Here is a 24,637-nt window from a genome sequence, read left to right on the forward strand (position 1 = left end):
GTGGCTTGCCTACCGGGGCCGGATGGCTTGCAGCCAGGCAGCTCTGAAGATAGGTTGATGGCATCCATGTCGGAGCTATGGGTGTCGCTCAATATCACTCTCAGCACCTGTGATGGCGGGGGAGCTACCCTCGGCCTGCATCATGGCGTAGGCCGCCCACCGTTTAACTCAACACTCTTAAATCTTCTTAGGAAGGACGGAAGACTGGCAAAACTGTCCGGACGCCTCGTGGTGATCTCGAGTCAGACACTTATTGCACCTCTGGTGCATGTCCTTCCAAAGGTACTTGCCTTTACAAGATGGGAACATTTAAAAAGGTGTCCTGTCCATAGCTCAGGTTTATAGCGACAGCAAAGCCAGAAGGGCAAAGAGAGGGGAGAAGGAAATACATTCTTGAAAAGAAATAGAGCCCCGGAACCCACTCTCTGTACTGTATAGGCCGGCCAGAAGGCCCGGCCACGAGGTCGACTGGCGCACCAGTTATCGAAGACGGAGTTGTCTTCTGCAGTGGTAGATAAGTAGTCGACAATAAACTACCGAGGTCATGGACAAAGATTTAATTTGCAATTTCTAAGAGCTCCGCATAAGGCGACCAGCTAGCTGGGTGGAAAAACACAATCTGAGGCCCCTCGACGTGCAAGGGATTTTGGGTGCACTACACATCACGGATAGTGTTACAGGCACGCCCATTTCGACGTCCCCTTTCCCTCCTCGAAAGACAAGATGCAATACTCCACGATGACCACTAGATATCACCCTATATGCACAGCATGTGATTCTAAGCAGATTCACAAGCATCAGAAAAGATAGTTTTCCTACTTGTCTGAACCTGGCATCTATGTGCTTGTTTGTAGTCACTTTACAGTAGGGTTTTAACCACACCTTTTTTGCCAAAGACAAGACTTCCTTAAGCAATAGGATGCCTGAGCGGCTTGTCTGCTTGAGTGATAAAGATTTCCGACAGGACCCCTGCTTCCTGTTGCTCTTGATGTGGAGCCGGCACTCCTAAAAATTCTGCTAGACCGGACATTCGGTTTCGAAAAGCTTTAGCTGAGTATTATGTATCTTCATTGTTGTCATCATCATCGTCTGTGTCCCTCGGGCGATATGGGGGGCGGGGCTTTACTCCCTGCACAGCCCGATCTGGAGCCACAATGTGAACTCTGTCCAGTGGTTGGGCAGGTGCAATGAAAATTACTGGTGCTTTAGTACCCACCATAAAAGGAGGAGATGGCGGAGCCGGTGGCATAGGAACCAATCCCTGAGGGTCCTGATGAGGAACTGGTCGTTGAACCTATGGCACCACCTCCCTGCTTAAACCCTTCAATATGCCTGCCATCTGCCGGGATTTCATCAGCAGTATTAAACTGTCAATAAAATCTCTCCTTGTGTGCTGCTCAAGATGCAGCTTGTCTTTGAAGCAGCTGAAGCCGCAACCGCAGCCATTGGTGTACGACGTTGGGATATAAGTTAGAGCCGCTGATGGGGGGGGGTGTGTGGCTTGGATCCATGGACTGAAGACATGTCTTTCCAGCGCTCCTGCCCTGATCCTGTTATCGATCCTTTTAAACATGGCCAGATCTATCTGAACGCATAAATAAACACTTGCCTGGAAGCAGCGACCAAATCTACCCCTCCGCATGACATTTGTGGGGATAAAGAGAGCTGGCATCCAGGAGCCCCCTGGGACCAAAGATGGCGGCCGGGACATCGCTCTGAGCACTGGGAGCGAGAGAGGCCGCATGCAGAACGAAGTGGCCGCTACGAACTTAAGCGAGGGGTATCGGCAGCATCCTCGCACCAGCCTCCAGCGCCCCAGCAACACCACCTCCCCACCACCTGGAGCTCCATAGTAACTGGCACCCATAGCCGTCGCACCGCACTTCGGGGGAGGAGGAGACGGAGGCCCTGACTAACACAGGCCCTCAGGGACAGCCCAACTGAACCCGACGGGAATCCTCCTGCACCCACGTGGGACCCGAACGGACCGCAGACTACCCAGCACCGGGTGTCTCGGCCCCCGGCCACAGCAGCACACGCCTTCGGCGGAACGTTCAGTCCACGGCTTCTCACTCAGTGGCTGCAACAAGGAAGCAGTACGCCGCGGGCCGATTGAGCCCCATCACGAGGCCTACACTACAGCTGGCGGACCCCGTGGTCTGCAGCTGGTGCCTGCGGCACCGAACACAAGCCAGGCGGCGCTCTGCCCCAGGGAGCCTAGCCTCTGAGAGCAGATCTTCCCGCACCGTAAGACAAGGAGGTACGGCCACCCCGGCAGGCAGTCCTCTTCCCGCTGAGACACCCACATTGGGATAGCGGCCACCCTCGACCCCAGCCGCAGGACAGCGCCAACATACAACGTTAACACCGAATAAGAGCGGCACCTGGTCGTTGCAGTCACCGGCCCGCCACCCATTTATAAAAGGGCACGGTTGCCCCTGCCTCCACGACACAAGCGCATGCTAGGACACCTGTGGAGGACCCAACACCCTGCGCCCCTAGGGCTGCTCCAGGTTGGCGGCGCCACTGGGGAGGGGCCCCCAGAGACTGAGGGGACCGCACCTTGCTGTGGGCGCCGGGGCACCTGGAAGGGCCCAGAATTGAGCACTTACCCTGAGCCACTGGATAGTTCAGACGCTCAACCTCCACCGCACAGGGGTCACAGGATGCTTCTGAGGAGATAAAGGACTCCTCATTGCAGCCTAGGGGCCAGCTTAAACACATGCAAAGACCTTACCCCCAAGAGGGGCACCAGCACAAAGCGTGTAGACACTTCGCTACTCAGAGGTATGTTGTCCTACAATCGCCTCCACTTACCAGTCGCTTCCTGCCCCGGGCCCTACAATTGCCTGCTGCCCACTCTTTGGTGCATTTAAGAATCCTTCCTGGGGTAGTCACCTGGGACTGGCACTCAGAACTCACACACCTAACTGCACCCCAGGCAACGGGCGGCATTGCCCCACCCTGCAGACACCCTGGCTCACCACGTGCGACCATGCCAAACACCAAGGGCAAAGTTAAAAACACCGTTATAGAGTCATTCACTGCAGGCAAGCCAAATACCAGGAACAACAGCCTAAGGAGCCCAGCCCAAGATCCAACACACCTGAGGAGGACAAGGACAATCAGATCTTAGAGGCCTTTAGCGGGCTGCGCTCCTTCATAGACACCAAAATCGGAGAAGTGAAAGCAGATGTAATGCCGATGCGCCAAGACCTACGCAACCTTACAGACCGAGTGTCCATCATGGAGGCTGCGCAGAAGGAGTCAGCCGAGGCCCTCAAAGACATACAAAGTAGAGTTCAAGAACTCGAGAAGCGCAACAGGTTCCTAGAAGAGAGGGCAGAGGATGCGGAAGGGTGCTCCAGACGCAACAACGTGCACCTACTCGGAATCCCCGAGGTAATGGAAGGCTCCAATCCCACCAACTTTATAGAAACCCTTCTACAACAGGAAGTAGGCGCCTCTCACCTTTCACAAGGCTTCGCGGTCGAACGAGCACACCTGTCCCTTCAGAAAATAAACACCTCCGGGATCCCATCCACAACCAATGATTGCCAGAATCTTGATTTTCCAGGACAGGGAAGTCATCTTGCGCTTCTCATAGGAAGGGGGAGAAAGGCAACGCCAAGATCGCCATTTACCCTGATTATACGCCCCTAGTGCAAAGGGCGAGGAACTAGTTTGTCCCAATCAAGACCAGAATGTATCAGCTAAACATCAAGTATATGCTAATGTACACCTCGAGGCACAAAATAATATACAAAGGCAGAGCAATCTTCCTAGAATTGCCGGCGGCAGCCACCATGTGGCTAGAACACAATAACTTGGCAGATGGAGAGGAGAAGGCATCATGACCAGCACGCCGAGCCCACCAGACAGGACCACCCAACTACGAGCGGAAGACAAAGATTGGCCCATGGATTGCATAATACAAGGCAGGAGGGAGTCGGCCCACCGCACCCGCTCAAGATGACCTAGAAGGGCCTTGAGAGAGCGGGCGCACCCGAGCAACGCAGAAACTGCACGTCTGCTGGGTGATTTTATTCATTTGGACAAGTTTGGTTTGTTGTTTTTGTTGTTTAAGGTTAAAAGGTCTCTCGGTCCTCAATATCATCATCTTCCGGAGTCTTGGGGCACACCACAACGGGCCGGTGGTCCAACGCTACAATTATGGAAACTGATATTAAAGCACTGACGTGGAATGTCAGGGAGATGGGGACATTCATGCGCCGCAACAGGATAAAATCCTTCCTCAGAAGAAAATGTATATCCATCGCGATGCTCCAAGAAACACACCTCATTGCAGAAGTCGACTCTCGAATCCCAGACTGGTGGTGGGAGACAGGGCTTTGAAGCACCATACTCCAAATACGCCCGCAGAGTCCACACATGGATAAATGGCAACATACCCTTCAAACTTTGGTCCAAGGAGGTGGACCCTGAGAGCAGATACCTGATACTTCATGGAAGCATTGAGCAGAAAGAAGTATGCTTAGTCAACACGTACCTCCCCAATTGCGGAACCGCAGCTTATCTTACTAAACTGCAACAGAAGCTCACACTCTACAGAAACTGCTTCTTCATATGGGGCGGCGACTTCAACTGCGTCCGCGACCCTGCTCAGGACAGGTCCGCTCCTCCGATGCAGCCATCCAACCAACCTTCCTCAGCCCTACGGAAAACCATACAAGAGCTGGACCTACTGGAGGTGTGGAGAGACCTACACCCTGAAGGTAGGGAATTCTCATACTATTCGTCCCACCATAGGGTATGCACCAGTATAGACTATTTACTGATAGACATTATGCAACTCCCCCAAATAGAATCTGCATCTTATCTAGGCAGAACTACATCAGACCAATCCCTGCTCCTAATGGTATGGAAACCGAAGGGCCCTAGACCACCCATACTAATGTGGCTCTGAGATAAAATAATAGAATTCACTGACAATAACGTGGACAGATGGAGCACCATTTGGGAAGCCTTGAAGATAGTCGTAAGGGGGGAGGTCATAGCCAACGCTGGCGGGATCCGGAGGACACTCAAGGAAGAGTTGGAGGCCGGTGAAGAAAAGATCAAACAACTTGAGGCCGCAACCAATAAATCGGAAGATCTTGAAAAGGAACTGTTCAAAACGAGGAAAGATTAGCAAGAGGCCTGGGCCAGATTGTCCAAATTCGACTAGATCACGAAAACCACCAGGGCCCACTCAGAGGGTGACAAACCAGGTAAGCTACTTTCGTGGCTGTGCAAAAAAGAGAACCCGAAAACCTCAATCCTCGAAATCCAGGATCAGTCGGGTACCAAACACATTACACAAACAGGGATTAATGAAGCATTCAGAAACTTTAACTCCCACCTATATAGCCATGAATCCGTCTTTCCCCAGGGGGACATCTATGATACTTTGGAAGAAATAGGCCTTCCCACACTCGAAGCCCAGAGGGATACATTGAACCAAGAGCTCACAACCGAAGACATACAAGAGGCGATCAGGGCCCTGTCCACATGCAAAACCCCCGGGAGCGATGGGCTACCCCCGGAGTTCTACAAAACTTTTGCAGTCGAAGTAACCCCTATCCTAAACGACGTCTATAAAGAAGCCTTCGAAACGGGGGTATTAACAAGCAGCATGAACGAGACCCTGGTGATCCCCATACCTAAACTCGGGAAACCAACCATTGAATGTGGCTCCTATAGACCAATAGCCATCCTTAATTACGATATAAAAATCCTCACCACCATACTTGCTAATAGATTGTCAAGAGTTATTGGGTCCCTAGTACATGGGGATCAAAATGGGTTCGTCCCCGGCCGTAGCACAACAGCGAACTTACGCAGACTACAGCATATCATAGCACAAACAACAGGCTCGCAAGAACCTTATGCTGTAGTCTCCCTAGACGCCATCAAAGTGTTTGACTCCATATACTGGGAGTGGCTCCTGGCTACCCTGAAACAATTCGGCCTGGGCGGATAGTTCCTCCGTTGGATCGAGATTCTGTACAAAACACAGAGGGCCATGGTGAAAACCGGGAGGATGGTGTTGGCGCCATGGGACATACAGAGGGGCACCAGGCAGGGATGCCCCCTTTCCGCAATGTTGTATAGTCTTGGGCTTGAACCGCTGGCCATATTTATCAGGAAACAATTCTTCGATGCAGGCATAAACATTGGGGGCCTATACCACGTCATCTCCCTGTATGCGGACGACATCTTTACTTGAGAGACCCGCAACTCAACATACCCACGATTCTGGAGCTATTGATAAATTTCGCAAGGGTATCCGGGATATCATTCAACCCAGAGAAGTCACGTATATTCCCACTGGCGGGGTTGGTTGGGGCTCAAACATCAGCACTCCAGGAGGTTGGGATAAAATGCGAACCACACACGTTTAGATACTTGGGCATCAACATTTGGCACGCCCCCGAGCAGACACACGGGGGTAACACCCTGGTGTCAGTGTAAAAACTCAAGAAATCAACAAGCTTCTGGACTAGACTCCCTTTGTCGATGATGGGCTGTGTGGCCATAGCCAAAATGATAGTGCTTCCACGCTTTTTATACTTTTTTCAAAATTTTCACTACTACCTACCAGCCACCTTCTTTCGTCAGCTGGGCGTGCTCCTGAAGGACCTGGTGTGGGGAAGCTCCAGACAAGCTCGCCCTTGGCACACTAACGCTACTGTATAAGGTGGGCGGAGTTCAGCTCCCAGATCTGGAGAGATACTTCTTGGCAGCCCAACTCACCTTCGTGGCCAAATGGCTCGCAGACGACTCTACTTAGGAGAACGACCTCTCGAGCCATCTAATAGCGCTGGTGCAACTGAAAGAAATTCTCTGGGTCCGATGGAAACTTTCAGCAAAAGTCCCCCTGCTTGTGCAGCTGGGCTGCAAAGTATGGGACAGAACTATGAAGCTGCAAAAGATGGAGAACCCCTACTCCCCAGAGACACCACTGTCTGCCGACGCCTGCTCTAGCAATGACGAATTGGCGCTCATACGCCTATGGGAAAGGCACGGCATCTACAGCTGGGGGGACATGTACGAAGACGACTCCTTCCGGGAGTTCGGTTCCCTAGTATCAAAATGACAGACTCCCCAGAGGCCAGTACCTCCGCTACCGGAAAATCCGAGAGGTGGCAAAACTAAAATGGAGTGTGTGGCCGGAGGAGCCGGAACCAGACCCGACCCTGACCCTGTTGCACAATCTGGGGGATAACTGGAAACCGACCTCCCGGATATACGCCCAGCTCACGGACAGGCCCAACCCCAAGAGCGACGCCCTAAAGAGCTCATGGGAAACAGACCTAGGTACAAGCATCACGGAACAGGAATGGGGAAGGATCCTACAATGCCCCAGAGAAGTTTCCAGAAACACAAGATTCAGATTAATTCAATTAAATGTTGTCCACAGAATTTACATGACCCCCAGCAGAATCGTGAAATTCAACAGGCCCCCGGCCCCGCTATGCCCCTGGTGCAACTCAGAAGACGCAGGCATGGCACACATGTTCTGGAGCTGCCCAAAGATACATTTCTGGATCAAAATCAAAGAAGCGTGCAGGAGACCGGGCCTGACACGCTACGAATGGACACCTAAGGAATGCCTGCTGGGATCCTACCCACGGATAAGCAAGATCAGGCATATTGTTAAACTCATGGATATAGCCTGCATACTGGCCAAACAGGCAATCCCCATGGCATGGAAAACATCAACCGGCCCCCCTACGGCAAATGGCTCAAGGAACTAGAACACTGGTCAGAGGCGGAAACCAGGCTATGGTGTGAAAGAATAATCAAGACTGCGGAGGGCCCGATCATGACCTATGAAGCCTGGAAATCTCTGCTATGGGACATGCTCCACCCGTCTGACGACAAACCCCGTGAACGCGCCACCCTATCCATAAAAGTTGACTTGGAAATAAACCCCACAACGAGTCGTCTCGCCTCACCCAACAATTGCAGCTCCCATTTGTGACGGGCAATGCACCTGCCCCACTCTGCCCCCAGATCGACCCCAATAGAAGACTCAGACCAGTTATGACCTTTGCTGCACGTTAAAGTTAGGTTAACAGCTGCTATTTTTCCTAATTTTTCCCTCCCCCTCCCTACTCCCCCCTCCCTACTCCTTCCTCCCTTCCTACTCCTTCTCTCCCCCCCGCCTCATAGAAGGAAATATTCTTAATTTGATCATGCCAAATGTATGTTTGAAATGCTAATAAAAACATTTTAAAATAAATAAGTGAGAGCCGCTGATGGTGCAAAGCAGTTAGCAGCTGAAGGTGCATATGTGGCGGAAAGCCTTTCTGACACCTGTCTGGTGTGATAGGTAGAAGATTCTGATCTATGACCTGATGACAAAGGATATGATGTGCAACACAGTGAAGGGCACCTCTCTAGTCGGCAATGACATGCATTACTCACTGAAATCGTATTTATGTTGCTTGTAACTGCTCAGATTAACATGTTGTGCCTGTAGTCCCACATCTAGTGGTAATCGCTGAGTATTGCATCTTTTTTTTTTTAGAAGATCGAAACGGGACGTTGGCTTGGGCGTGGCTGTAACACTATACCAAACCTAACGTGCAGTGCACCCAACATCATTCACGCGTCAAGGGTCCCCCCCGCCCCCCCGGTTGTTTTTGTTCTGCCACAAGGAAACCTGAGAGAATGTATGTAGTAGTAACCAACATAGACTAAAAATTGATCACAGCAATGTTAAAAAATAACCGGGTTAAATCCCAAATGTGAGCGGTAACAGGGTTAAATCCCACAAAATGTTAAAAATTATACCAGGGTTAAATCCCAACTGCCAGTTCAAATGCACAGTAGTTCTGCTCATCCAAGTACTTTTGGAGTCTCCAAATCTCTTCAGGGAGGCAGAGTTTCTTTTCAGCTGTTGCCAATTACTTTTTTAATTGCAGTCTCAAGGAATTCTGGTCTTTGTATTGATGGCACATTGGTACAAAGACCAGAATTCCTCGAGCCATAGCTGACAAGCCCACATTGGTCCCATCAGGATTAATGTAACTTGTTCCTGGCACATCTCGTGAACGATCCTGTTGAGGGTGGGAACTGGGGGGAAAAGTCGGACCATGTTATCCAAAGACCGTTCCCTTTGTACTTTCTGTGGGGATACCTGTAGGTGTAGTCGGGGCATTGTGTGTTCTCCAGTTTTGCAAAAAGTTTGCTCTCTGGATGACCCCATTCAGCCAAGACAGCAAAATGTGCTCGTACAGACGCCACTCGTGTTCTACGGGTAGCTGCAAGTCTTTGCTGAGCACGTCTGCCAGAACGTGTTCCCCTGGAACACGCTGTTATGAAGTGCCCATTTCCAAATGCTCAGAGACAGTTTGGACAGCCCTGGAGAGAGTGCCCCCCTGTTTGTTCAGGTAATAAATGGCTGTGGTGTTGTTTGTAAGGACTAGAACAGGCTTCCCTTGTTTGAGTGTCTGAAAGGCTTTCAGGGCTTTGAAAACAGCATGCAGGTCAACAGGTTGATGGGCTCTTTGCTACGGATTGTGATCACACGACGTCCGCTGTCTGGTGTAGGTGTGCTTCCCATGCTGACAGGGATGCAACCGTTTTGAGAGCAGCTTCTACTGTGGGGGGTGGTGAAGGATTTTACCTGCACAAGGTTCTCCATTGACCACCACTGCAGAGACTGAACAAGGGCTGTTGAGACAACCACTAGATCTTTCCACTAACAGCTTGCCCCACACCATTGGCTTGAGAATCACTCTTGCATAGGACGCAAACTGGCGTGTGGGACCAGTAAGACGCAGAACGCCATTATCCCCAATAGCGGCATGGTATTCCGTACGGTTACCTGACAACTGGCTACATATTGAGGGATCTGGAACAACATGTTTTGAACCCTCTCTGAGGGGAAGACAAGCCCATCTTCTGTCTGAATTAGGGCCCCCAGAAATAGTTTGACTTGAATGGGGACCAGACTAGACTTTCATGTTGCTGGAGAACCCCAGGATGAAAATAAGATCTATATAATCTTTTGGGTGTTCTCTATCTTGAACCAGAGGTACTTTCTGTGCACTGGCAACATTGAAACATGAAAATATGCATCTTTCATATCCAAGATGACAACGTAATCCTCTTGTTTTAGTAACAGGATTACCTCCTGAAGAGTCATCATCATGAACTTTTGAGGCTTGACATACTTCTTTGCAGGATGTGGGTCTAATACAGGGTGCATGGTTAAATCATTTTTGGGAACAAGGAAGTCTCTTGTATAGATACCCTTGTTTACCTGATGATCAGATATGGGATGAGTTCTATTGCTCCCTTTTGCAGAAGGGCCTCCACTCCCTACCTGAAGGATGAGGAGATGGTCTGGAGACATTCTTCTGTTCTTGGACGGGTGGTACCAAGGTTTTTGAAGAAACTCTCATAACCCTTGTGCACCGTTTTGAGCACCCACTTGTCTGAAGTGATCACCTCCCATGCATGGGTGAATAGCTTGGTTTACCTGAAGACCTGGGACGAGCTCAATCGCTGCCTTTTGCAGCAGATCTGTACTTGTTCCTGGAGGATGTGAAGATGCTCTGTAGATAGTCTTCTGCTCTTTGGCGGGTGGTGTCTGGCAGAGGGAGAAACCCAATACAATAATCACCACTCACATTCTTGAGCACCCACTGGTCTGGTTATTCCCTTTCACGTGTGAGTGAAGCATGCTAATGGTCCTCCTGGAGACGAATGGGAGGGGACCCGAATTATTGAGTCATTTGCTGGCATGGTGAGGGGAGACTCTGGCTGCTGTATTTCTTCCCCTACATTTCCTGTGCCGAAAACCCCTTTATTGAGCAGTCTGAAAGGTGCTGGATGTTCCCTGGCCAGAATATCAGGAAGGTCCTCCAGTCCCATAGGCACTCCGAGCTGAGCGGGGAAAAGTCTGCCCGCGAAAGGACAGGTGGGTATTGAAAACCCTGAGTTGTGCATTTGGCTTGTTCGAGATCTGAGAAAGACTTTAAATACTTGTGCTCCTTTATGTGGTTCCAAGGGCATCGTCCACCGATTTGCCTAAGAAGGCTGAGGTTTATTATTGAGCGAGGTCTGGGTCTCATCCTTAAACCCAGAATTTCTAAGCCATGCATGGAGCTTCAAGAGAGTGCCTTCAGCCAACACCCTGCACGCAGTCTGTGCAGAGTTGAGAGTCTTCAATATGTTCTGTGTAACTTGATGTCTCTCATGCACCACTTCAAGTAGCTGTGACCTTATTGGTTCTGGTGCATTCTGCAGACCATCTTGCACCAGTCCCCATTGGACATCACTAAAGCTAGCAAGGAGAGTGGTATTGTTAGCGAAGTGGAAGAAGCAGGATAGCTTGGCTGAGAGGACCTTTTCCCTGGAGGATATCCTCAGAGTCTGAATCTGTGTGACTATCTTAAAATGGTCTGCTGCTTTCCTAAGGATAGTGTTAAACAGCATGTGATCCTCAATGGGGGTAGCCTCCCTGGGTTGGGAGAGCCCGGAGGAGCTTCCACAAAAATATTATCAGGCTCAGTTTCATGAGCAGGGGTAGCAGGCCCGTTTCCCTGGTCTCTGATGGGGTCCAAGCATCTGGGTTGGGAGAAACTGGGTCTTGGGAGCCATCATCCTGATCTGGGACACAGTAGACGTCATCGTCCTGATCACACCGATCATCTTGGAAAATGTTTTCAGAGGGCTCAGGTAATCTTCGCCTAGGAGAAGAAGATGGAGCCTCAGGAGTGGGAGACTTCAAGGGTCTAGGGCCTTCATCAAGGGGACAAGGCCTCTTATAGACTCCATGAAACCGATCTGAAAAGTCAATACATTCAGAAACTTTATTCATACAGAGTTCAAATCTTTCTTTAGTCCAGGCAGAGGGTGAGCAAGCTTCTGTAAGAGTTAAAGTTGAGTCAGATGGAGCAAGGACTGCAGGATGTTACAAGGCCTGGGACAATGGAGCGGCGGCCTGGGAATACTCTTCAGGTAAAGAAGGGATTTTTTTGGGGGCCCAGAATCAGGAGCAGGGGCCTTGGAATGCTTTCCCCCCCCCCCCCCCCCGAGTTTGGTGTGCGTTTTCACCAAAGAAGCACGTTTTGATGCGTCTTTCGGTGCATCGGAATCATGCAATTTTATGGACGGCACCCTGTGAAACAGACGTCTTGGTAACATGCGTCGACCGTGTGATTTTCCCATCGCACTGCCGACTGCATGCTTAGCGGGGACGGGCACGCGTAAGTCAGACGACTCCACACTAACGTCTTTGGACTCTGAAACTGAGCCGTGTCTGCTTGAGGAACCCTCGTCCGAGGCGCTGGCATCAGAGTGACTCTCGTCCTGCATAGTGTAGGCCACACACCTCTTTGTACACCTTTCTTAGAGCATCCTAGGCATAAAGAGTTTACAGGTTTTGCAGCGCCTCTCGTCGTGGTCACAAGGTACACAACGGTTACATTCCTGGTGAGTGTCCGTCAACGGAAACTTCCCGTTACAGGAAAGGCCACAATTAAAAGGAGTTCTCTCCATGATAGCGTGGTAAAGCAGCCAAACGAGAAAAGGAAAATGAGGAGGGAAAGAAAAGGCATTCTCCTAAGATAAGTGCCTAGAGAATACGGGTCCCCACTTTCCCTACTGCAAGGCCAAAGCCTAAAGGCCAAGGCCGACAACAGCCGTTGAGTTGTGGAGGCAGCAAAGGTTTCCAGGACAGCAAAACATGAGCAGTCGCCGAAGAGGTTCGTCGAACAGTCATCAAGGAAGTCCAGAGCGCGTCAAAGACGCATTAAACAGCAATAATTCTCATAAGACGGCCTCTGGATAAAGCGACCGACCAGAATGACAGAAACAATATGGGGTGACCTCAACGTGTCAATTCTAAGCAGATTCACAAGCATCAGAACACCATATTCCAATGAATGACGGACTGGCTGCGAGGCCCACTCTGACCAAGAGGAACTACCTGAACAGAGAGTCATACCCTGGAGTACACCCTGGTGTCTCAATATGCTTAGATGACATAACTGGGCTAGGTGGAGGCGAGATGCTTGGAGTCTGCTTGCTCAGGGTAGAGCCCAACCACCAGGCTGTGTATTGCCATCGGGAAGCGTCCCGGTACTTAGAATGACCTCAGATGTGTGTCCTGGAGGCTTGGTGCCCTCAGGCGCAGGCCTGGTAGTCTTATTGCGTACAGATGCCCCCTCAAATGTAGACCTGGTAGAAGAGCCTTGCAGCCCCTCGGACTGGAGTCCGTTAGAACCACCCTTGGGCCCCTCGGCAACCTGCATGATAGAGTCAGATGACCACTCAGTACAAGCACCTGTAGTTTTGGAGGCCTCGGGTGCACTGCCAGTACAAGAGTTTCTAGGACTCCCCTCAGCCGAAGAACTTCCTGGAAGGAATCTTTGCACTGAGGTGCGGTGGAGAATATGAGACTCACCCGCTTCTTGGATCTAAGCCGAGTGATGGCCTGGAGGTGCTCCGGCAGAGCAGCAATAAGATTTCCTTCCAACGCGTCAGACAGTTTGTCATAGAACGTGGAGTCAAGGCATTGCAGGACACGCAAGAGTCTCACCGGTGTTCAACCCCCAGACACTCTAAACAGAGGGAATGTGGTCTGAAGCTGGGACAGACCTCTAACAGGAGGAACACCCAGAAAACCTGCTCTGAGCCAACATACACTGGGGAGCAAAGCGCAAGAGGTTGGTGAATCAAAGAAAAAAACTGTAGGTAAAAACCGTTGCACAGCAAAAAATGCACATGCTCTGTGAGGTAGACCCATTCTTGTCGGAGTGGACTAAGGTGAGGCGCCGTTGGGGCAGGCTAGTGGGACGTTGTTACACCTGCGGCTGTTCCCTTCGAATGCCCCAAAATTTAAAGGGGAAGCATTTGTTTGCGAGGAAACAGTACTGGTCTCGTCCCTGTACCGTGACATACAAACAGTAGGGAGGAAAGGGTATGGGACACAGGAGTAAAGGGGATGCCAAGAGTGGTTGCCTGATCCAACTGAGCAGTGGTAAAATAGGAACTGGTGGTTGTTTGGACCATTGGTGATGACGTATATGGCGAGCTTAAAACCAGGCGCATGGAATGCTCTAAACTCTTAAGCAGAGGCTGTTCTATTGGCGTATGTTCTGACTAAGCAAGCTAAGTGAATGCCAGCTTTGTTCCCTTCAGCAAATTCACAAATCCTACGTATATTCAATTCCCAACCAGTTTCTACAACCCTTAGAGGTACTGGAGTACTACACTCACCTTAAATTTTCTCATGGACTGGTAAAGCCTGCCAAGGTTGCCATAATGCTTGGCAGTCTGCACATTGAACTCCCCAAATGCTTTTTTAGCAAGCTGAAGTGACGAGAGGTGCAAATCATGAGCTTCTTGTAGTAGCCGTTGCTCAGTCTCCTTGTTATGACAGTCAATTGCAATCTCTTCTAGAATAAGTGCTAGCCATAAGAAAAGAAAATTAATCAGTGAGTTAGAAATGTAAAACCTACTCAAGCCACTCCTATATTAAGAGTGTAAGTCATAATAATTTGCATCATAAGATTATCTTGCATTATTTGTGCCCAATGATTTACAAAACATAGATTTTGCCACAGATACAGACCAATAGTACCCACAAGTCAGATGGATGCAAGGCCCTAGTAAGCAAACGCCATGCCTTTTTTCCATTCTTTGCAAAAATAAAACATACCATCTTAACATCCAATAAGAGTTTATAGCAACTTTCATACTGAACCTCCTTTATGGTAAATTACATTACAGAATAAGTCAGGCAAGTCTCTACATACATGGCCACAGTGTTAAGGTGGGGCAGGGAGGCAAATTCACACATTTTAAGTGCATAATTAACCACTGGTTCAGATCATAAAAATCCCAAAAGCAAAGTAGATCGGCTCTTTGGCCAGACTAAGTATCACATAGGGTGGTGTGAAGGCATCCTAAATATCTTCCTTCTCGAGCTCTTCGCTCATCCGCCTCCAACTCCCTATGGATCAGTCGCTTTTCCAAGCAACGAGTTGGTGGTAGATCTCTCTCTTCGGCTGGGGCCTCCCTCTGGAACAGGCTCCCTGAAACTTGAGGAGAACCACCTTCGGTTCCGGAAGCACCTTAAAAATGTCCTCTGCTTTCTCTCCCCTGCTGAATTCCTGGCTGATACTGAGACTGCACTGGTTACCTGGCCACCCTTCTGATCTCGGGCCCAAGCCCTGCCAGTTGCACACCTGCACTGCCTCCCTGGCAACCCCTGCACCTGGGGACTGTTGTCTGTATCCCTACAGTCCCCTCACCAGTACTTATGTCCGCACTCACCCTGCACTTGCCACCTGCTGGCCATTCTTTTATTTATCTTGTTTATTTATTATCCCATGTACCACACTTTTCCCACTCCCTTCCCCTGCACTTGCGCCCCCTGAATGACACCTGGCCTAGTAGGATCATTGTTTGTCTTCCCTCTGTTCACTCTCCCTTGCCTCGTCGCGTCTTGAAACACTTGTTTATGGGCGCGTTATAAATGCCATATCATATCACATTGTGAAGGACACAGACAACAGCTTCTGAATTCAAAACAACCAAGTTTATTAACTTAAATGTCAGAATGGAAAAAGGCCTAACTTGCCCTATACTAAGGTGGGATTTCCCTGTCGAAATATAACTAAGGAAAGTCTGAGTCAAAGAGTTCAATTTAGGAATCTGTCGGTGTACAAAACCTATGCTTGCCCTCACAACTATAACCACACAACCACACAATGTGTAGGGATGTCAGCAACCAAGAGAAAACAGTGTTCAACGTAAGGTTTCAAGCTTCTTTCAGCTTGTAGCTTCTTCTCAGCTCCCTTCCCCAAGTATAAAACAGTTCAATAAAATAAAATCTCAAAATTCCCTTTCCAAGAATTAGAATGCAATCGTTTTTTCAGGTCTCGGGGTCTCTTTCCCCAAGTTAGGACTCGGGGTGCCCTTCCCCAGGTCACATAATGCAAACAGCCTTGAAGTGAAATGTTCCCTGTCAGAACGCTAGTTACATTCCCCAACCTCCAAATGCCACACTTCAAAAGGAAACACAAAAGGTCCCCGTCTTCCACAGGTAAGTTAAATGTTGCTGTCAAATGCACAGTTTGGATAATTTTGTAGCTTTCACACATGTTAACAAAATGTCACTGTAAATCAGGCTTCAGACTCCATTGGTTGCCTGTTCCTTTCAAATTATATTTCAGCATATTGTGGTTGCTTTAGAATTATATTTATTTTAGCACTTCACAGTATAATGGTTTGCATGGATTTAAACTTCCTCTCCTCTTTTTGACTTTCACCTCATTAGTAGCAAAGCTTTAATTCAATTCTGTATTCAATTAAGTCTTTAGTTTAGGGTTTCCTATTCCCTCAGGTTATGGTTCAATAATTGTTTGTTTCACTTTATATGAATATTTCCATGTAGGAGAGGCCTTTGAAAATGGGGTCCTGCCACACGCAACCAATCTGATAAAAAGTATTTCGATTTGTTGTATAATAAGAAAATATAGTTTGTTCCACTTTAAATGAATGGTTCATATCTCATAGACCTTTGAAAACGTGTTTCTTGCTACACGCGACCACTCCGAAACAATGTATTTCAGGATAGGCTTAAGTTCACACACGCGCACCAGGTTTCTCAAACCCCAGAAAAATCATTGGTCGCTGTCTGCTTGTGCTGCAGTGCAGATCACACAGCCTTCTTCCTTCATTTCTGGGGCTCCAGTTCCTGCCCGTCAGACACTCCTGGAATGGTCCTCCACCACAGGGGAACAAGCACATTGAAGAGAAAGGGGCAGCTTTCCAGCACGGCTCCCTTCACCTTTCCTAGTCTGCTCCAGGAAGTCCCCTACTCCCACACCATGCTGCACGGTCCTCTGCTGTCTGCACCAGCCTCCTAGTCTTTCTCCTGTCATTCTGTCCTGCCACTGGGTTGAGCTCCATTAATACACCTGCAGCCCCTTGCCAGGCTGCAGGTGTGGATGATTCTTCACCCCTGCCTGACTCCCATTAAAGGGACATGCCTGACCTTTACTGCTTCCTAGCAGGCATCTTCCTCTTCTCAGTAGTACAGTAGTAAAAGAGAATAGTCTTCATTTCTCTTAGTGGCCTCTTCTTCGTCCTAGTACTATCAAGTGTCAATTGAGGAGAAATGAGGGGAGCTGGCTTGCAATAGCCCATAAAGGTTGGAGAGGGGGTGGGCCGATTATCCTTTAAGAAAAAGAACATAACTTGTCTTGCCCAAGGGCACCCCACTCCTAGTCTCCAAGGACCCTCCACCAAGGTGATCTTCTCTTCCTTCTCCACCCCCAAGGATCAGGATCCAATAGCGATAGCCTTTCCCTGGCCACCTGCGCAGAGGATCCAAGGGGTTCAGGAGTTAGAATACCCTCTGGTTTCTCACAGTGGGTAAAGGAGGCATTTGCTCCCTGTTGGGGGCTGTGTAACCATCTAAACTAATCATAGAACAGTGTGTCACACAGATGGAATAGAAAACAAAACCTTATACTAAGCACAGCAGAGGAGAGGACACCAGCTTAATTTCAGGAGGAACAAAGGCTAACAGAAATATACACTTTTATTATATAGACTATGTTAGGAAAATAAGTACTTAGGGGAAGTATAACAAATGGAGCACAATGTACATTCAGAAACAGTAAATGGGAAGTTAAGGCAAAACTCACTGCTTGACCTAAAATGCAAGTCCCAAATATTGTGGCAGACACTACACACAGACTTTCAGAGATAAGCTAAACACAGACCCCCTAACCCTGTCTGCAGAAAAGAACAGTCATTACAATTATTGTTCCATATCTAAGGGTACCAGAAGAGCTTTAGTACAGGTTCTTCAATATGGAACAAGTTACTTACCTGTAACTGTTGTTCTCCAGCATGGGTCTGGCATGGATTCACATGCTCATGAATATTCCCCGTCGTCAGGCTGGGAATCCTCGGTAAAGAAAAAACCAGTATCAGTTTCGTTTCTGATCTGTCTTTCGTAGTAATAACCAATCACTGGTCTCTGCGTCATACTGACCACAGCCAATGACTGCCCTCTACCTAAGCACCGCCTCTGGCAGCCATCTTCAGATTTGGAAGCACGTGAAGTGGCAGTATGACCAAGTGAAGAGCCGCAGAGGGGTAGGCGGGAGGGTTCGCATGTGAATCCATGCCAGACCCATGCTGGAGAACAACAGTTACAGGTAAGTAACTTGTTCCTTCTCCAGCATGGGGTCTGGCATGGATTCACATGCTCATGAATAAAGAATACATAGCAGTACACACATGCACAACCACGGGAGGTGGCAAAGGCTCAACATTAAGCATCACATCAACTCAACATTAAGCATCTTACCTCCTCACCAGGCTCACCTCAGGCGAACAGGTTGCGCAGCACTGCTTGGCCGACCCTGGACTCCTCCCTGGAATCCCGGTCGACGCAGTAGAATTTCGTGAAGGTGTGCGTCGACCTCCACGTAGCAGCCCTGCATATGTCCAGCAGGGGCACACCAGATAGGAACGCCGTGGTAGCTGCGATCGCTCTGGTGGAATGGGCTCTCGGACGGCCAGGCAGCGGTCGGTTTGCCAACCGGTGACAGTACATGATACAGCCGGAGAGCCATCTGGAGATGGAAGCCTTCGAGAGAGCCTTCCCCTGATTGACAGGTCCAAAGTTCACAAAGAGTTGTGACGTCTTCCGAAAACCTTTCGTGCGGTCCACGTAGAACTTCAGCGCTCTAGCTACATCCAGCGAGTGCAAAGTCCTCTCAGCCGGCGACGAAGGCGACGGGAAGAACACAGGTAACACCAAGGGTTCGTTGAGATGAAAGTCCGACGGTACCTTGGGCATGAAGGAGGGGTGCGTCCTGAGCACTACCCTCGTGTCGTGGAAAGTCAAGTACGGGGCCTTGCAGGAAAGGGCCTGGATCTCTCCCACTCGTCGTGCGGAGGTGATGGCCACGAGAAAAGCTGTTTTCCACGATAGAAACTTCAACGGGGCCGAGTGCAGAGGCTCGAACGGAGGTCCCATGAGCTTGGTCAGCACCACGTTGAGCTCCCACGCCGGGGCCGGGGCCGGAGCCTTCACCGGCGGGAACGATCTGAACAGTCCCTTCATGAACTCTTTCACCAGACGATGAGACCACAAGGACGTCCGGCCCGTGGTTCTGGTGTATCGGGAGATCGCAGCAAGATGAATCTTGATGGACGCGTGTGCCAGACCAGCTTTGGCCAGCGTCAGCAGGTACGGCAGCACTTGGGGAGCCGTAATCCGTAGAGGGTTAATCTTCTGTGCGTGGCACCAGACAGAGAACCTCTTCCATTTGTGTCCGTAGCATTTAAGAGTCGAGGACGCCCTGGCCTTTGCAAGAACCTCTCTGCAATCGGCCGGTATGTCGTATCCTCCAAACTCTAGCGCTGCAGGAGCCAGGCCTGCAAGTTCAGCGACTTCGGGTCGTGGTGGAGGATGGCGCCTCCTTCCCTGGAGAGTAGATCCGCGTCCGCCGGCAGCTTGATTGGCGGGGACGCCGACAAGTCCAGAAGGTCCGGGAACCATATCTGCCTCGGCCACGCAGGTGCGACGAGGATCATCCTGCACCGTGACCTCTTGAGCTGGTTGACGAGCCGGATTAGCAGAGGCAAGGGAGGGAACGCGTAGAGGAACAGGCCCTCCCAGGGGAACGAGAAAGCATCGCCCATGCTCCTCGTCTGGGGAAACCTGCTGGCGAACCTCCGGCACTTGGTGTTCGTCGCCGTCGCGAACAGGTCGATCTGGGGTGTGCCCCACCGTCGGAAGAGGCGATCCACCAGATCCTGCCGTAGTTCCCACTCGTGGCACGAGCGCAGCTCCCTGCTGAGTGAGTCGGCGATGGTGTTTTTTATCCCTGCCAGATGAAACGGCACCAGAAGAATCCCTTGGGCGACGGCCCAATGCCACAGGTCCTGCGCCTCCTTGGACAGCGCTGGGGACCTGGTTCCGCCCTGTTTCCTGATGTAAAACATGGTGGTGGTGTTGTCGGTGAAGATCCTCACCACCTTGCCCTTGAGGGACGGAAGGAAGGACCTGAGGGCCCAAAACACTGCACGGAGCTCCAGGACGTTGATATGCAGGGACTTCTCCGTCGGGAGCCAGAGTCCCCTTGCGTGCAGATTTTCGGTGTGCGCTCCCCACCCTTCTAGGGAGGCATCCGTGGTCACAGTCACCTGGTGGGCTGGGGTCTGGAAGTCCATGCCCGCCGTCAGATGCGCGCGGGTGCCCCACCACCGTATCGCTCGTCGGAAACTCTCGTCGAGCTTGATCCTTTCCTCGAAGCTGCCCGTCGTCTGGATCCAGCGCGCATCCAGGAACTCTTGCAACGGGCGCATCCGGAGCCTGCACATGGGAATGAGGTAGATGCAGGAAGACATCATCCCGAGGAGGGACTTGATGGACCTCACCTTGGCCGCGTCGGCCACCAACATCCGTTGCACCTTGCCCAAGATGGTCCTGGTCCTCTCCTCCGACGGGGAGGCCAGAAGGGACACTGTGTCGAGCCTCGCTCCCAGAAACAGTGCGACTTGCGCGGGCACCAGGTGGGATTTGGCGTAGTTCACGGAGAATCCCAGGTCCGTGAGGAGTTGGACGGTCCTTGCCGTGTGGACCACGGCGAGCTCCCTCGTCTTGGCGCGGATGAGCCAGTCGTCCAGGTAGGGGTAGACGTGAATCCCCTCGCGGCGCAGCTGCGCCGCCACCGGTGCGAGGCACTTGGTGAAAACCCTGGGTGCCGACCGTAGTCCGAAGGGAAGGGCTTTGAACTGGTAATGACGCCCTTGGACCACGAATCTGAGGAATTTTCGGTGCCCCTTTAGGATGGGAATGTGGAAGTAGGCATCCTCCAAATCCAACGACGATAGGAAGTCTCCTTCCTCCAGCTGACCCAGGACGTGCTGGAGGGTGACCATCCGGAACTTCTGCGCCTTGATGAACTTGTTCAGGCGTCGCAGGTCCAGGATGGGGCGCCATCCTCCCGTCTTCTTCTTCACCAGGAAGTAACGCGAGTAGACTCCGGAGCCCCGAAGCCTCTTTGGGACGAGTTCGATGGCGCCCTTTCTGAGCATCGCCTTTACCTCCAGGAGAAGTTGAGGGACGTGAAGTTCTTTCCTGGCCACGGGGGGGACGCGCGGGCACCTTCTTTGAAACTCGAGCGCGTGGCCCCGGGCCAGGGCGTCCAGCACCCAACGGTCGGTGGAGATGGACTCCCACACGCTGACGAAGCCCGCCAGCCGGCCTCCCACCGGGGTGCTTCGGTGGGGGCCCGACCCCACGGCCGGTTCAATCCTGCTTGGACGCGGCCTTGCCGCCTTGGCCTCCTTGGCGACGACGGCGGGGTCCGCCAGACTTGCCTCGTCCTCTGTAGGCCTCCTGCGACGACGAGCGGGCCGCTTGACGGTAGGAAGCGAAACCGCCGCCGGAACCTTTGGAGGCGCCCTTGCCTCCGCCGCTCCGAAAGGGCGTCCGCCGTTGCTGCAGTACTCCAAGGGCCCGGGCCGTCTCAGTATCCGCCTTGATGGCCTGAAGGGAATCGTCCACTGTCTTCCCAAACAGGTTGTTCCCGTCGAAGGGCATGTCCAGGACCCTGGTCTGGACGTCCTGCCGAAAGTCCGTAGCCTTGAGCCATCCACGACGTCGAAGGCAAACGCCGTTGCCCATCTGGCGGAACCCAGTGTCGGCGATGTCCGTCGCCACGGTGATGGCGTGGTCCGAGGCCACCTCACCTTCCTGCAGGATCTCAAGGGCCTCCGCCCTCTTGTCGTCCGGCAGAAAATCCAGCAGGGGAGCTATCTTGTACCAGAGTTCCCTGTCGTAGCGGGCCACGATAGCCAAGGCGTTGGCCGCTTTAATCGTCATCGCCGCCGACGAGATGACTCTACGTCCCATGGCATCCAATTTCTTTCCCTCGCCGTCCGGCGGGGAAGTCGACGTGGAGGCCGCACCCCCCCCCGCTTTCTTCCTGGCTGCCGCGGAGACGACGGAGTCCGGGGTAGGCTGCGCCCGGAGGCATAGGGGGGCCGAGTCCGGGACCCGGTACTTTTTCTCGTACCGGTCTCTTTTCGCTGGCGTCGTGGAAGGGTTCTTGAGGAGGGAAAGGCCCTCATCCCAAATGTCGTCCAACAGAGGCACTGCGAGGACCGTCTTCCTCTTGGCCTCGCGCCGTTGGTAAAGGAAGCCTTCCTTTTTCTTCTCCTCAGGGCAGAGTTGGAAAAGCTCGGATGCCCTGGCGATCATTGAGTGGAACGATCCAATCTCGTCGGGCGGAGAAGCCCTGGTGGGAGGCGACGACGGAAAATCCTCGTCGTATGCCTCGTCGTCCGTACCCGTCGCTGCCGTGTCAGTCCCCGTATCATCCCCTCGGGTGGACGGGGAGGAGGGCTGGACGGGGCGCGACGGTTGAAAAGGAGGCGGTGGATGGATCCTTCTTTTCTTGGTAGGGGGAACACCAGAAGGTCCCGGTTCTGGATCCCCCGACGGGAGAGGTTCCTCCGTCGGTAACGGTAGTCTCGTCCTTATCTCGGAGCATAAGGACTGTATAGCCAACAAAATGGCCGCTGAGTTGTCTTGCGGCGCTGGCAGAGGGGAATCCGACGGGCGAGCAGGGGCCCCGTCGGTATCCTCGACGATGTCGTCGTCGTCACCTGCGTCGGGGCCCATTCCGACGGGCTGGTCTTGTTCCACGCCTAGGCCGTGGCTTAAGACCTCGATCAGCTCCTCTTCTGAGGTTGAGGCCGAATCTACGACGACGCCCTGCCCCCCCTTCTTCCCCACGGAGGGTTTCACGGGGGTCCTATCGATGGGCACGAAAGAAGACTCCCTCCGAGGAGGCAGGGAGATTCTGGGCCCCGAGGCCGCCACCACTGGTGCAGCCTCCACAGGCTGGGCCAGGGCCGCCGCGACCGTTTCGATAGAGGGCTTGGTCGAATGGATCAAGGCCTTCACCACCTTAGGTGCGCTCACCGCCTTATCCTTGAGGGAGGGGGCACTGCCACGCTCCTCCTCTGCCTTAGAGCTCGACCGGGGCCTCTCCAGGAGCTTCGCCGGGTGCTCGGCCTTCCTCTTACCCGACCCAGAGCGTTGGCTCGTGGTTGATGGTGCCGGGGAGGGTGCGCCCTGCCTGGCGCCCGTAGACCCCGACCGTTCGGCGCTCCCGGTGCCAGCGGACTCGCGGTGCTTGGCCTTATGTTGGGCCCCCGTCGCCGGGGCGCCATCAAAGGTCTTAGAAGACCGCTCGGATTTCTTCTTCTTCTCGCCAGACGGGCTCTTACCCTCCAGCCAGCTGGCGAGACGTTGATGGCGGTCCTTCATGGTCCGTTCCGACATGTTGCCGCAAAACGCACAGTCCTTCTCCACGTGCGTCTTGTCCCCATGAAGGCAGTAAAGGCAGAAAGAGTGTTCGTCCTCCTTGAAGACGTTCTGCAGCTGGCATCCAGGGCAGGCCCTGAACAGCTTTCCGGGCGTCGAGCTTCCCTTCTCCTGGGCCATCTCCGAGACCGGGCCTGAGAAGCTTCTGGAGTCCTCCGAAGTGTAGCTCGACGAAATCTTCACCCTTGAGGGGCACAGATGAATCCGACACGGGTCCCCGTTGATCGGATGTAGGATCGGTGGAGCTTGAGGCTCTTTTGACCGAAAGAATCGAAGTTTTTGTGAAAAAGCGCGAAAAAATAGCACTAACGCTCGAGAGCAATAGCACGAGGATCCCAACACATGAACGTGCGGTAAAAATCTGAAGATGGCTGCCAGAGGCGGTGCTTAGGTAGAGGGCAGTCATTGGCTGTGGTCAGTATGACGCAGAGACCAGTGATTGGTTATTACTACGAAAGACAGATCAGAAACGAAACTGATACTGGTTTTTTCTTTACCGAGGATTCCCAGCCTGACGACGGGGAATATTCATGAGCATGTGAATCCATGCCAGACCCCATGCTGGAGAAACTCCAACTACAAGTCCAAGTCGGCTACAATATATAAGCGCACCATACAGACCAGGGAACACAATGTCCAACTGTCAGGCGGGCTTCCGAAATCCAAGATATATTTTATTAAGAAGATCCCTAGGCCCAGAAAGTCATATTACATTTCAAGGAAGGAAACAGTAGCAACAGTGATACAATGTGTATCCTACTTAGGAGTGCAATACAAAGATTTGCAAACCACCAAATAAATCAGTGGGAGTCACTAAAATTCCCAGGCGAGGTGGAGAACTCTCAGGGCCACAGAAAAATGGCACAGTCCATGTAATTGCTTTGCAGTGTCACTTGTGGAAGTTCCAGTGAGGAGAAAAGTGCCCCATAGAAAACACGAGATACTGTGGGCTGCCCTGCGGTTATGATGAAAAAAAGATAAGTTTCAGTTGATCAAACAAGTACCCAGAAGAAAATAGTCAAACCTAGGCTGCCTCCAAACAGGTGCTTCCCTGCTCTTCCAGAAGCATTAAGGACATCTCCTCCCTCGCCCCGACTCTTGCTGACTTCTGTAACCATTCCTTCGCCACTGCCCCCCCCCCTATCCTTCAAGCACTCCCTTGTGCACCCTCTAAAAAAAAGTCATCTGCTGATCTCTCCTGCCTGGCTAACTACCACCCTATTTCGACTACCCCCATCCTGGGTA

The 24,637-nt window shown here is 51.8% G+C and overlaps 1 protein-coding gene across 4 annotated transcripts in view; it reads right to left on the reverse strand.

Annotated features, from left to right (window-relative positions):
* APPBP2 (amyloid beta precursor protein binding protein 2) overlaps nt 1–24,637 on the reverse strand; it is a 1,587,742-nt gene that overhangs the window by 234,362 nt on the left and 1,328,743 nt on the right. For all 4 annotated transcript variants that reach the window (XM_069615072.1, XM_069615071.1, XM_069615073.1 and 1 more), the window contains one exon: nt 14,242–14,432. In XM_069615072.1, the coding sequence (XP_069471173.1) occupies nt 14,242–14,432 (191 nt within the window). The remainder of the gene's footprint in view (nt 1–14,241; nt 14,433–24,637) is intronic.

The sequence above is a fragment of the Ambystoma mexicanum genome, chromosome 9 (genome assembly GCF_040938575.1).
Source record: "Ambystoma mexicanum isolate Mex_15411 chromosome 9, UKY_AmexF1_1, whole genome shotgun sequence".
Classification (NCBI taxonomy): Eukaryota; Metazoa; Chordata; class Amphibia; order Caudata; family Ambystomatidae; genus Ambystoma; species Ambystoma mexicanum.